The sequence below is a fragment of the Cryptomeria japonica genome, chromosome 6 (assembly GCF_030272615.1).
Source record: "Cryptomeria japonica chromosome 6, Sugi_1.0, whole genome shotgun sequence".
NCBI classification, from domain to species: domain Eukaryota; kingdom Viridiplantae; phylum Streptophyta; class Pinopsida; order Cupressales; family Cupressaceae; genus Cryptomeria; species Cryptomeria japonica.
Genome location: NC_081410.1, coordinates 352,637,047 through 352,649,746, shown reverse-complemented (window position 1 = coordinate 352,649,746; position 12,700 = coordinate 352,637,047). Strand labels below are relative to the sequence as shown.

At 38.4% G+C, this 12,700-nt stretch overlaps 1 protein-coding gene across 11 annotated transcripts in view; it reads left to right on the top strand.

Moving 5' to 3' along the window:
• Positions 1 to 12,700, top strand: part of LOC131077819 (calcium-transporting ATPase 5, plasma membrane-type) — a 270,864-nt gene that overhangs the window by 44,736 nt on the left and 213,428 nt on the right. For all 11 annotated transcript variants that reach the window (XM_058015409.2, XM_058015396.2, XM_058015413.2 and 8 more), the window contains 2 exons: positions 4,174 to 4,251; positions 4,553 to 4,624. In XM_058015409.2, coding sequence (XP_057871392.2) covers positions 4,174 to 4,251; positions 4,553 to 4,624 — 150 coding nt within the window. The remainder of the gene's footprint in view (positions 1 to 4,173; positions 4,252 to 4,552; positions 4,625 to 12,700) is intronic.

The window sequence follows — 12,700 nt, the reverse complement described above, 5'->3', positions numbered from 1 at the left end:
CATGGGGACCTAACGGTTAGTTATACTCTCTCTCCATTTGTGGCCTTGGCTTATGCTGAGAAGTGCTGTATTACACAACACAAAACATACACTAGCCACTGCCTATGTAATATCCCTTTAATTTTTTTTTGATTTTTTAACACATCAAACATTACAATGTACCCGTTAAGGTTAAGAAAGATAATCACAATACTGCTGAAAGTAACGCTTTCCACCTTTTGATCACCGAGAGCCCAATCTGGGAAGGGTGAGAGCATACAGTGTTGAGGGGATCGTTAGAAGCTAGAAACTGAAATTGATTACAAACTTGGGTGGCAAGCTAGCCCCTTCTGCTTATACGGCAGGAGATGGTAATTCTGAAACTTCTTCGTGGTAAACCAGCCAGGAACAAACCAAACAACTGGAACAACAATCACTCTACCACTTATGCAGCGGGAGGACTAGAAATGAAAATTACTATCAACTTTACTGCTTATGCAGCAGGAGGACTAACAAAGAAATTACAAATCAACTCTACCCCTTGTGCAACGGGAGGACTAACAAAGAAATTACAAATCAACTCTACCACTTGTGTAGCGGGAGGACATGAATGAAAATTACAATCAACTCTACCGCTTGTGCAGCAGGAGGACATGAACGAAAATTACAATCACTCTACCGCTTGTGCAGCGGGAGGACAATATTACAAAGCCAAATGTAGGCGGCAAGCCAACCTCTTCAACTTTTCAGCGGGGGTTTGCTTTACAATCCAAAAATGGCTGTTAGTACTTAGTACTACTATCCAACCTTTTACAATAAGAGATACAATTCATAGAATAGAGAGATTATACTGTCCAATACTGATGAATACTTCCAAGCTTAACACACTTAGCAAACTCAAACACACCCATAGAGAAATAACACACCACGAATCATTAAACTGAAAAAGCAATTTGCTGTATGCATAACATGCAGAAAACATCCACTACTAAAATCACTGTTATGCTCATAACTGGCCCAAAACTTCACTGAATGACACAAGAACAAAAGAAAATGAAAGATAAGATTGAGAAGATGCAACAAGAACCTCAAACCTGCACTGCGAACACCACAAACAGTCTGCACGCAAAACTGAGGCAGCCAGGGAAAGGTACGACCCAGCTAGAAAGTTCGACTTGCTACCAAAAATTCAAATCAGCGTTTGACAAGCTACAAAATGGTGAAATTCATCGCCCAAGGGGTAGGAATAGATGGAGCCAATACCCAGAATCACACGTCAAGCACACAGGGAGCCACGAGCAAAAAACACCTTCAGCACACACGAACCAACAACATGAAAAAACTTAGAAAACACTCCACACTTCTGAAAAAGAAACACAAATCTGCATCTTTGTCTTTCAATCCGCTCTCCTAAATGAAGAGAAGTCTCAAGCTCGATTAGTTGCTATCTCTCAAGCAAGAAATCTAACAAATGCTAGGAGGTATGCATTCCCCAAAGCTTAATGTAAATTTCGGCAGCACTTCGTTATATTTTCTTCGTGGATACAAATGAAGAGCCTGGCTCTCATATTTATAGATTTAGAGATTCAAATTCACATTCAAATGGTGCCCAAATTCCTATCTTCTCATTTGAATTTCATCTCAAGCATGGCCATGACTTGGCGTCCCCCTCCTCTAGGCAAAAGTTCGAACTTTTTCCTTGGTATACAATTTGCAACATAAATATTATAAACATGAAGTGTTATTTCTTTCTCAACAGCATCTGTCTTAGGAAAAATAATAAGATTTAAGTAAAAGTTTATTTTTCCCCTCTTAAGTCGCCCAACATAATAATAAATTATTAAACTTAGGATAAAGTATTAATATTTAATAAATCATTTTTTTTCAAATCAAGACTAATCAATGCCAAATTGAACCCGAAATTGAAGTGCTGAAAACCAATAAAACTGACTGGGTCAGAGCTCTGCATTGAACTACTAAAAATAGCAAAAATGACACTTACTAAAAATAGTAAGTCCTGAAAACAACTCCAAAAGGATTTCTCTTCGAACCCTGAAGATGAGCTCAGAAAACCCAGAAAGACTTATAAATCTTGTCAATTGCCTCTAACTTACTAAAAATAGTAAGTTCAGAGTTCTTTCCGGAACTGAATGCATGTTACACCTTTGCGAAGCTTTCGTGAAACCTAGAAGGAATCCACAATCAAAATCATACAATTCCAACTAGTCAGGCATCAAACAGCTCACACAAACCTCCTTGAAAGAGGGAAACCCTAATTTCTGCTTCCAGTTAGCCTACGGGTCTTCGGAATAGGCTAATGGACCACTGAAATTCTCCTCACTGAGAAGGGGACATTACAGCCTAGGCTGTGTCTGACCTTGAAGGTGTCAGGGTATCTTTGGTGACCTTGTGTGATGTGAGTAATCTCAAACCAAGACAATGAAGAAGCGTTTCAACATCTTCCCTATAATTAATAATCTTGTCTCATCTTGGATACAACTAGATGAAGAATGCTACCCTTTTAGTCTGAACCATTCTTGACCCAATATTTGAGAGATGATGTCGCAACTCAAGAATTATTTGTATAATTCCTACATATTCTATGGCACAGTATGCAATTGTGATGTCTGTATTTATTTATGTTTGTTTCTTCTTGTGTGTGTTTTCCATTTTCTCAAAATCATTTTTGTAATGTTTTATATATGTTTTTACCAAAAATATTTTTGTAATGAAGTTATTCCTCTCTAGCAACTGGCTAGGGCAGATAGTTTTGCTACTGAAACCAGCATCCCTTAGGGTTTGGCTCCTCAAGAAGCTCTCCAAAGTCTAATTAGAAAAAATAATCCAAGCATATCGAAATTGAGTTCCAATTGTTCTTTTATCCAACCCAAAGAACATTCTCGAAAACCTTTTCAATTTCTTGTTTAAAATAATCATTGAAATCTGAAAATAAAGTGACTACATTATTCAGCCTTTTGAATATTTCACTTAAGTCACTTTATAACACTTTATAAAATTAATTAAATAACATTACCCTTAAAACACATCTTATCGAATAATATTAAATAATTAATTTAATTGTTCCCTTACTGTTGACTCTGGCCTACGGGATTAAGATAGGCTAATTGGTCTCCTAGGTTACTCCTCAAAAGGGGACATCACACAAGAATTAGTAACATAGCTGCTATTTGATAATATAGTAGTGCATTAAAAAAATATAACATCATAATTAAGAAACGATAGGTGCAAAACCCCTATGCAAAACGTAGTTTAGGTTATACCTTTTAGAATTATATAGTGAATCAGATTTAGGATTTTCTTGATAACAAGTATGCACATTACTGCTACATGATTTAGGCTTGGCAAGATTATTTTTGACTTGGACTTGGGTTTGACACTCAAACTTGGGTGAGACTTGGCAAATTGTGAAATATAGAGATTTTTTAGGATTTAAAACTTTTATCATGCATCTTTCAATAAATAAACTTAGTAAACTCATCAAATAGAAGCAACTTTGATCACATGGACAAATATACATTGATCACATTAGTATAGAAACAGATTTTTGTTGAAGGAAACAACATTTTTAAAATTATAAGTATTAAAAAAATATCACTATATGGAGTCATGAACTATGGTAGAAAGGAGCTTGTATTGCTCAGTCCAACATTGGTAGCTTTATGTGGAGTCATGTGCTTGTATCTCATTGACATGGCCAAGTCTCCCTCAAAAAACTTGCTAGGTTTGGCGAGTTTGACTAGATTTGTCAAGCACTCGGGTCATGAGTCCCTAGGCCTCATTTGGGTCTACCTACCTCAAGACTTGGTAAGCCTTCCCAACGTGACTCGCTAGGTTTGGCGAGTCTGACTAGACTCATTAGGTACTTGGGTCATGAATCACTAGGCCTCATTTGGGTTTACTTTCCTTGGGACTTGGTGAATTTGGGTGAGTCCTATAAGTATGGCTGACATGTCTTGTGTATAACACTAAATTTGGTATGCCTTGATTTTATATAAAAAAGAAAGTTAAGTAATCAGTATTTTTTTAGGTCCTATTGTAGTTGCACACCTTCTAATTGTGTGAGACCCTCCTTGTGGGAATTAGGATGATTTTTTGACTTTATGTATTGTTTGAATTTTGTAGAAAACATTTGTATGCTTGCACATCACTTTACTTTTGTATCTTTGTTATTAGGTTCCTGCAGATGGATTGCTTATCAAAGGGCACTCACTTTCCATTGATGAATCTAGTCTTACTGGTGAAAGTGAACCGGTATGTTCATAAATTACTATAATTTATAGTTTGAAAGAGTATCTTTGTTTTATTAGCTTATACTGTATGAGCCTCATAATGGGATGATTTTAGTTTTGGTTGTATTTTATCTTAACATTGTTTTAAATATGATAAGTAATAGAAAACTTTGGGTTGTATATATCTAGTAGATATTAATTTAAATGGCCATCTTATATAGGTGGATCATTGACATTGTTATTTACGTAATATAATCATTGATGTTGCAATAATGAACAACTATAAACTATAAAGTAATAATTGGTTTGATCTGTCTATTCAGGTACCTAAAGATTCAATGCACCCATTTCTTTTGTCTGGGTGTAAAGTTGCAGATGGTTATGGATTGATGTTGGTATGGAAAACACACAATTGCACTTTTCCTATTTTAAGGTTTATTGATAAATAATTTATGTACTTACAGTGATTATAACCTTGAAATATTCATCTATGATGTATTGAAACATTATCTATATTGTGTTCACATGCTGCTTTTTACTTGGATCAATATAAAGTATTACAAATAAAATGAATAATAATGTGATCAGTGTTGACAAAAAGAAAAATAATTCAAAACCATACTTAGATGTCAAAACAACCAATGTACATTATTTAAATCTGATCCAAGCTTCTGTAATGTGGTTGGTTATATCAATTCAATCAAAATACCATTTTCTGTTTTAAGCCTATTAATTATGGCTGACTAGATGTTTTTTATTTGTAAAAATCAAAAGGTGGTCTCAGAATACATGGGGAGAGAAAGGTGGTGTATAATTCTACAATGTCCCGTTTTAGGAACAATGTAATATAAACACAAAATGCAATGCTCTGATACCACTTGTAATGTCCCCTCATGTTATTCTTTATGAATTAGAGAACAATTAACTCTATCAATCAATTGCAAGAGACTTCTTTCGTTCAAGTCTCAACTATCACTATGAATTATGATCTATGATACCACTAATGAATGTTTAAATTATGCAATTGATAAGAGATATATATAGATAATGATAATATTATTCAAAGATCAATATATATTGGATATTGATCGCCGCTTTATCTGATAAACTGATAACAATTATGCAAGGATGATTTTGATGTTCAATATGATATTAGCCTTCTCTGATTTGACAATGGAGAGTATGCTATATTGTCTTCCTATCGCCTATATCGATGAATTGCTATATCTGATTTCAATCCTTAAATATATGCAATGTATATATGATGATATTGCTTGTAGCGATATGTTTCAGATATGAATATGTATTCTCGCAACAATCATAATGATGCTGTTTCTGATATTGTTGATTTGTACTTGCAATAATGTAATGTTCCCTTGGCACTGTACGACAAGATTGAGAGTGTGCGGGTGTGACCGTACGGTGAGGGTGAGGGTGTACGATGGAGGTGACCGGTGAGGGTGCTACGTACGGTGAGGGTGTGGAACCGTACGGTGCAAACGAGAGTGTACGGTGGGGATGTAGGAAGATGATGTACGGTGGGGTGAGATGTATGGTGAGGTGAGAGGTGTACGGTGGGAAGGTGCTATGGGGGTGTACTGTGGAGGTATGGCGTACGGTGGGGATGTACGGTTGGGGTGAGTTTGGTGAGATGTACGGTGGGGATGTACAATGGAGGTGTGAGGTGTACGGTGGTATAACCGTACGGTGGGCTTTAGTGGATGTGTGGTGAAGGGGTTGATCTTCCGTAAGCAATAAATTTTGAATATTAGGAATCCCTTGTGCATGTATCAGATTAACAGATATGCAACTTGAGAAGTAAACAATGATGAGATTCAAGATTGAGTACAAATAAACAGACTAGGGTGAGGGGTGAATCTCACCGAAACTGCAAATACCAAATAGGTAGGGTCTTTCACCTCCGAAATGGCGGATAACAGAACTCCAACAGGAATTCGCACAATAGAGAAAAATACCAAAAATCGCATACCTATGACAAAGACTAACTCGGCCATATATATGGGCTCCGCGAAACTTCTCGAAGGGTTACAAATTGGCCGACACGACCAAACAAGACTTGTCTAATTGTTGACGTGTATTTTGTACACTACCTAACACAGAATAAAATACCCAAGGGTACCTTATCCTCTCTTGAATAAAGCCTCTGATTGCTGAAGATGTCGCGAAGAAGGATCAATCAGGATGACTCCAAGGTTCTGTAATGTAGGGTCTCTACGTGTGGATAAGCACCAATGGTTGTTGTGAATGCTGTTTCATCAAGGGGCCTTACGTTTCCGTTCAGGAACAGATTTCCTAAAACTAACAAGTTCTCAAAAAGATCAAAAGGTCAGGTTTGCAAGAGATGAATTCTAATCTAATCCTAAGAATGACTCAATGTAGGTTAGACTTGGTAAGATTCTACCAATTTCAGTATTGCCAAGGAATAACAACTCTACTGAGATTGATGCGATCTTCTAAGGTGATTATTGATTTTCAAGTCATCAAGAATCATAAACACTACCATGAAGGTACATATCAATAATTCAATAATGATTGAAGGTTTAAGCAATCCAAATATTTCCAGTTGACCACACAAGGCGTCCTTACAATCAGTAAGAAGCTAGTGGTCTGGAATGTGAATCTCACCAAAGATCAAGCTCAACTAGTCCTTCAAATTTAAACACTACTTCGATTGAGAATGATTCAAGAAAGTAAACAACCATGAAGATAACCACGAGAATTGCAATAAAACACCATAACTTCAATATTTTATTGATCTCAAAGTCAACATAGACAACAATTGCTTGAAATTCTTTCTTCAATGCTCAATCTTGCTACAAAATAACTTTCTTCTCAAAAGCTCTAATCTTCTAACTGCTATTCTCTATCTCTCTCTTATTTCTTATTGCAAAATGAAAATGAATGAGGCTATATATAGCATCCTCAATTACAATGAACGGCCCAGATCAAAACCTCATTTAACGGTGTCATCAGAAGATCAACGGCTGAGATTCTGACACCTAAACCCTAATTAGGGTTTTATTACAAAAAGTTCCCCTTTCATTGAACAATATTAAATGCATAGCCAAATATTTAATTGGCACAAAAATCTAGGAAACATAGACCAATGATAATTAAGGTGCCACATCATCTATAACAACCTCTCTTCTAGAACCTTGTTCCCTTTCCAATGCTCCTTCTTAGCATATGCAACGAATCTAGACACAATTCCTTCAATCTCAGCAATAGGAATCTCTGGAAGATTCCTCATTCGTTCCTCCAAGTGGATGACTTGATCAAAAGCCTTGAGAAGAACTGCATCCCATCCAGGCTCGAGTTCTTTGATTTTCTCAATCAGGAGCATAGTGGCGAACATTTGATCTCTTTGCTCATCTGTGATAACATTCTCATCTTTGCAAAAGATGACCTTGACCTTCTCCTCCAACTCTTGAAGATTCACATCTGTCTCATCTTCAATCCTTCTGCCAAGAATAGAACACAACACCTCAAACACCTTGTCCTAAATTGGATGGATGACCTCCTCAACTTGATTGCATTTGGTACTAATGTCTTCGAAAAGAATTTCCTTCATCTAGAGTAAAGTTGACCACTGGAGTAAATTATGAGCTCCTCCATCCATTATTTTTTCTTGTGCTAGGATCTTCCTTGGTGTTTGCCTGATTACTTGCAGAACAGGAATGATAACATCTCTAGTGTGGGCAAAGGCGGCTACTGTTATCATTAGGTTGTGAATGATCTCAAGGACCTGGATAGCTCGATGGGTAGTCTGCATCATTCTTGTTGCGAACTCAATGGCAACGGTATGGGATTTGTCAATCCAAGAGCTCATAAGCTGGACCAAGCTCTTAACTCTTTCTGCCTCAACAACTGATTCAAGGGGAAGTGCTTGCACAGGAGATACTGCTGGATCCTGACGTCCCAAAGGCTGATTGAGATGGCTAAAGTAGCCTCTCCAAGCACCGACCTCTCGCTCAAGCTTTCTATTCTTTTCCATTTCTTCTTTAAGCTTGTCTTTAAGTGCCTCAAATGAATCAGTGGCCTCATCTAGTGTCTGCTCGGCTGTGAGTGGACCAAGCTCAAATGTTTCTACATTATACTCTTCTGCAAGGATTTCACCTTCATATTTGTCCACTGCTGGTGTAGCTATCTGCAATTTCCTGGATCCTGTCTCATCTCTGATCATCTTGGACATTTTGGTAGCCTTCCTTCTCTCTGTCACTTCCTGAGAATTTCCAACAAGGCTTTCTAAATCAATTACATTATCTTCATCTTCGATGACAATCACCCTTGTTAGCCTATCCTTTAACCAATCTGGAATGGCAGACTTTGTCTCTCTAACTTGTATTTCTTTAGGCACTGATCCCTCTTCTCGGAGAGGAGATGTCACTTCATCATCATTCTTGTCTTCACGTAGCTCATTGACTTGGGGAGATTGACTTGATGAACGTTGAGGTGCTTGCCTTTCTTCATGTTTATCATTCTGGACCATTGATTCCATAGATTCCTCAACTTCAAGTACCCTCTTCTCTTGTCCTTGACTTGTCCTTTTTTCATGTCGGGAAGATGTGCTAGATGAGTGATCTCGATGGGCCTCTTGCTTCTTCTTGGAGGGTTCTCTTTTCTCAGGTCTTTCTTTCCTCTTCGCGCTTCTAGGTTGAGGATTACCCTCACTTACGCATCTAGGGTGAGGATTGTCTTCGCTTGTGCTCCTAGGATGAGGATTGCCTTCACTTGTGCTTGCTCCTCCTTCCCCTGGCCTTTCCTCCAAAGTAAAAGTCATCGGTGTGTTTTGTTCTCTCAACTTTTGATGTTGTATATCCACCCATCTGCGAGTACATGACAAAACTGGAGCCATCAAAGTTCTCAAGTCTGTAATCTCAGGCTCGTTCCAATCTATCTTCACCGTTTTGTCCTCTCGGTCATAAGATGATTGGAGATGTCTGCCACTGTCCTAGGCTTGATCGGCCACTTTGTAGACTTTGCATTTCCTGATGAGATCTAAAGGCAATCTGGAATGCATCTTTCTCTTTACTTCTAAATCACTTGAGAGATTCATCAAAAAGTCTTCCATTTGAAATTCGTGCTTGTACTTTCTACCAACTGTTTCCTCTATATATCCATAAGGATCAAAGTTCTCTCTCAAGGCAAAGAATGAAAATGAATAAAAGGCCAACTCTTTCTCTGCATCATCCATGGCTAGAGCATTAGGACATACCTCAACTGAATTCCCTAGTATGATAGGCACAAGAACTCCATTTCCATGCCTGTGTCTGAATGCCTTTGCATAAGCTGCCAACTGCCTAGTCACCTCCAGTAACACTATTCTGTCTGTCGGATATCTTGGCAACATATATGGTGGTGAAGGACACCCATGGACTCTAATATATGTAAACTTCTGGAATTGGATAAACCAAGCACCATACCTCTTTACAAGTTCTTGTGCATCTTGAGATATCCGGTTGTGAATCCCACCTTGCAATGTCCTGGTGATGTTCATCGTGAAGGTATCATTAACTAACTTGTAGTTACTTCCAGGTGGGTGATGCAAATGAACATAAGATTTACAAACTCTGACTTCCCCTGGTCCTCTTCCGATCGCTCCCTTGTGAGGTAGTCCTGCATATTCAAAACTTCTGATCAAGGCATATATGATGTACGAACTCATGTGGAAGGATTTGGTAGCCTTTAGTCTTCTCAACTGCACGTCCAAGCAATGGCTAATAATTCTAGCCCAATGAATTGTTCCTTTCCCTTGAACTATCACTTGGATGAAGTAGAACATCCACTTCTCAAAATAGAAGGCTTGAGGAGCCCCTGTAACTCGATTGAGTAAAGTTATCAAATCTCTGTACTCCTCCTGGAAGTCGATCCTATGTGGTGTGTTGGGAATCTTGCTCAGGCGAGGACGACTTTTGAGTAACCAATTCTTATTGATGATGCTCAAGCAAGTGTCTGGATCATCTTCGTACATGGATCTAGCTCCTTCCAAGCTTTTGTAAATCATATCTTTATGTTCTGGCAGATGGAGAGCTTCACTGATAGCCTCCTCTGAAAGGTACGCCAAAGTGTTTCCTTCCTTGGACACGATTGATCTGGATTGTGGGTCATAATGGCGGGCACACTCGATCATCAGCTCATGACACTGGACTGCTGGAGGGAAGCCGACCACCTTGATAATGCCACTTTCAATTATTCTCCTTGCGACAGGTGATGGCTTTCCAATATAAGGGACCTCTCGAAACCTCTTCACACTGAAGTTTCCCAAGTTGGTATCTCCAATGTTGCTCCATTTTGACGTGATCTTGGTCTCCAATTCTTCATTCTTTTGATCTTCCTTCGTGAGGGCTGGACGACTGGTGGATGCTCCTGCCTTTGGGGTCGCCATCTTGATACCTACACAACATTTCATAATGAGCAATATACTTTGCAACGTAGAAATATAGACTAGATTTAAGTTTAAATTTAGGAAACTTCATGATAAATTTTTGAATTATCACTTCCTAAATATGACTATGCAATTGGAAATTCAAAATTTCAATATTTGGACAAGGGAGATCTCGCCATACCTCTTCTTGAGAACTAACTCTAAAAAACAATGCAAAATAAGGAAAGTTCGCCAGGCAAAATGAAGATCGAAGTCTTCTAGCAAAATGTTCCTCCCCTTCAACAAAATGGTCTTCCTCTAGACTTCGCAAGCATCACTTCACCACCTTTAGTCTTCAATGCCTCGAGGAAAATTCGCTCCACCTCTAACCTTCAATAAAATTCGCTCCTCTTAAATCAAACTTCGCACTCCTTCTTGGACCAGATTTCGCACCTCTATAGCTTCTCCAAATCGCATTTGAACAAATGATCGAATGGTGGATTAACATCGCTCAAAATACCTTTCTTATATAGGCGCTCACCATTGCAATTTCCCATAGGCCGACTTGGAAAATAGGCCAAAAAATAAATAAAAATTAAATAAAAGAAGAGGCCGACTTAGCAAAAACATTAAAAAAGATGCCTTAAGCGCTCCCCTTTTAAATTTAATTTAATAATAATTAATTTTAAATGCCTTAATAAATAATAAAAAAGAGAAAATCGATTTTCAAAGGCTTAAAATTAATTATTAAATGCCCATGCGCTCTTATTAAATGCCAATTTAATTAAAATATCTTGGAGTTTTTTTTAGCGAATTTGGCATTTTAATGCATTTTGAAGGATATTGGCGCCTAAGCATGGGAAGAATAAGGGACATCAATAACATCGCTTTGGTCCCTTGGAGAGGGATAGGAGCGCCCATGCATTTTTGGCCTTGTATTTCTTGCTTTTCATGTTCAAAGTCCCACCTTGGGCATCCAAAATGGCATTTTCGTTTGGAATCTTGAGTTTGATTTATTCCATCTTTGGAAGGAGTGTACCTTAAAACATTTTCGCCCTGGTCCCTTGATGAGGGACAGGAGCGATCTTACCTTTTGTCCTTGGTCCTTGTCTTCCAAATCGCCAATTCATCATTGGAGGTAAACAAATAGTCTTCATTCGTCCCTTCAATGTATGTTTCACTCGCTTTCTCAAGGCAAAATTGACCCTCTTAAGATTTTCGCCCTGGTCCTCCAGTGAAGGGCAGGAGCGATTTTTACATTTGAGCCCAAGATCGTTGATTTTTGGGGTCAATTCTTTGTTCATCGTCCTTCGAAAGACATTTCCCATCTTGTATAATCTTGCCTTGACGTGGTTTTGGAAGGGAATGATTGTTTTTATGAAAATCGCCTTGGTCCTTGAGTGAAGGACAAGAGCGCCTTTTAGTTCTTGGTACAAACCCTTGATCGTATCATCTTTAAATCACTTTCTAAACGTAGAATATCACTCCGCCTTTCATCTTGAGTCTTTGAAACGAAAGTAGTATTCCAAAATGTTAGGCTATCAAGCAAATTTGAAGATTTCGCTCTGGTCCCTTGGTGAGGGACAGGAGCGATCTAGCCAATTTTCATTGATTTTTGCGGTCCTTGCAACTTCATTCCATCTTGAAACACTTTTAAACATCATTGCCACCTCGTGCCTTGGCCTGGATTCGTCCAAATTTGGAAGGGGAAGCTAGATAATGTGATTTTCGCCCTGGTCCCTTGGTGAGGGACAGGAGCGCCTTGGCCATTATGAGCTTCACTTGTGTTTTGCTAACTTTCAAAATTATCTTCAACGGATTGATTACGCCTTCCTTCACCCATCTCAAACGTAAAACTTGCTTTTCCTTCGCCAAAAACTTGTCTTGAGGGAAAATTGCTCTGGTCCCTTGGAGAGGGACAGGAGCTTCCTTGAAAAATCGCTCTGGTCCCTTGGAGAGGGACAGGAGCGAACTTGTTGCTTAGGTTGATCTTCTCCTTTGTAGGCCACTCAAGTTATATTCAACGGGCAAAACATACTTCTCTTGACTTCCTCAAATCGCGAAATCCCTTAAATCTTGTGAGGAC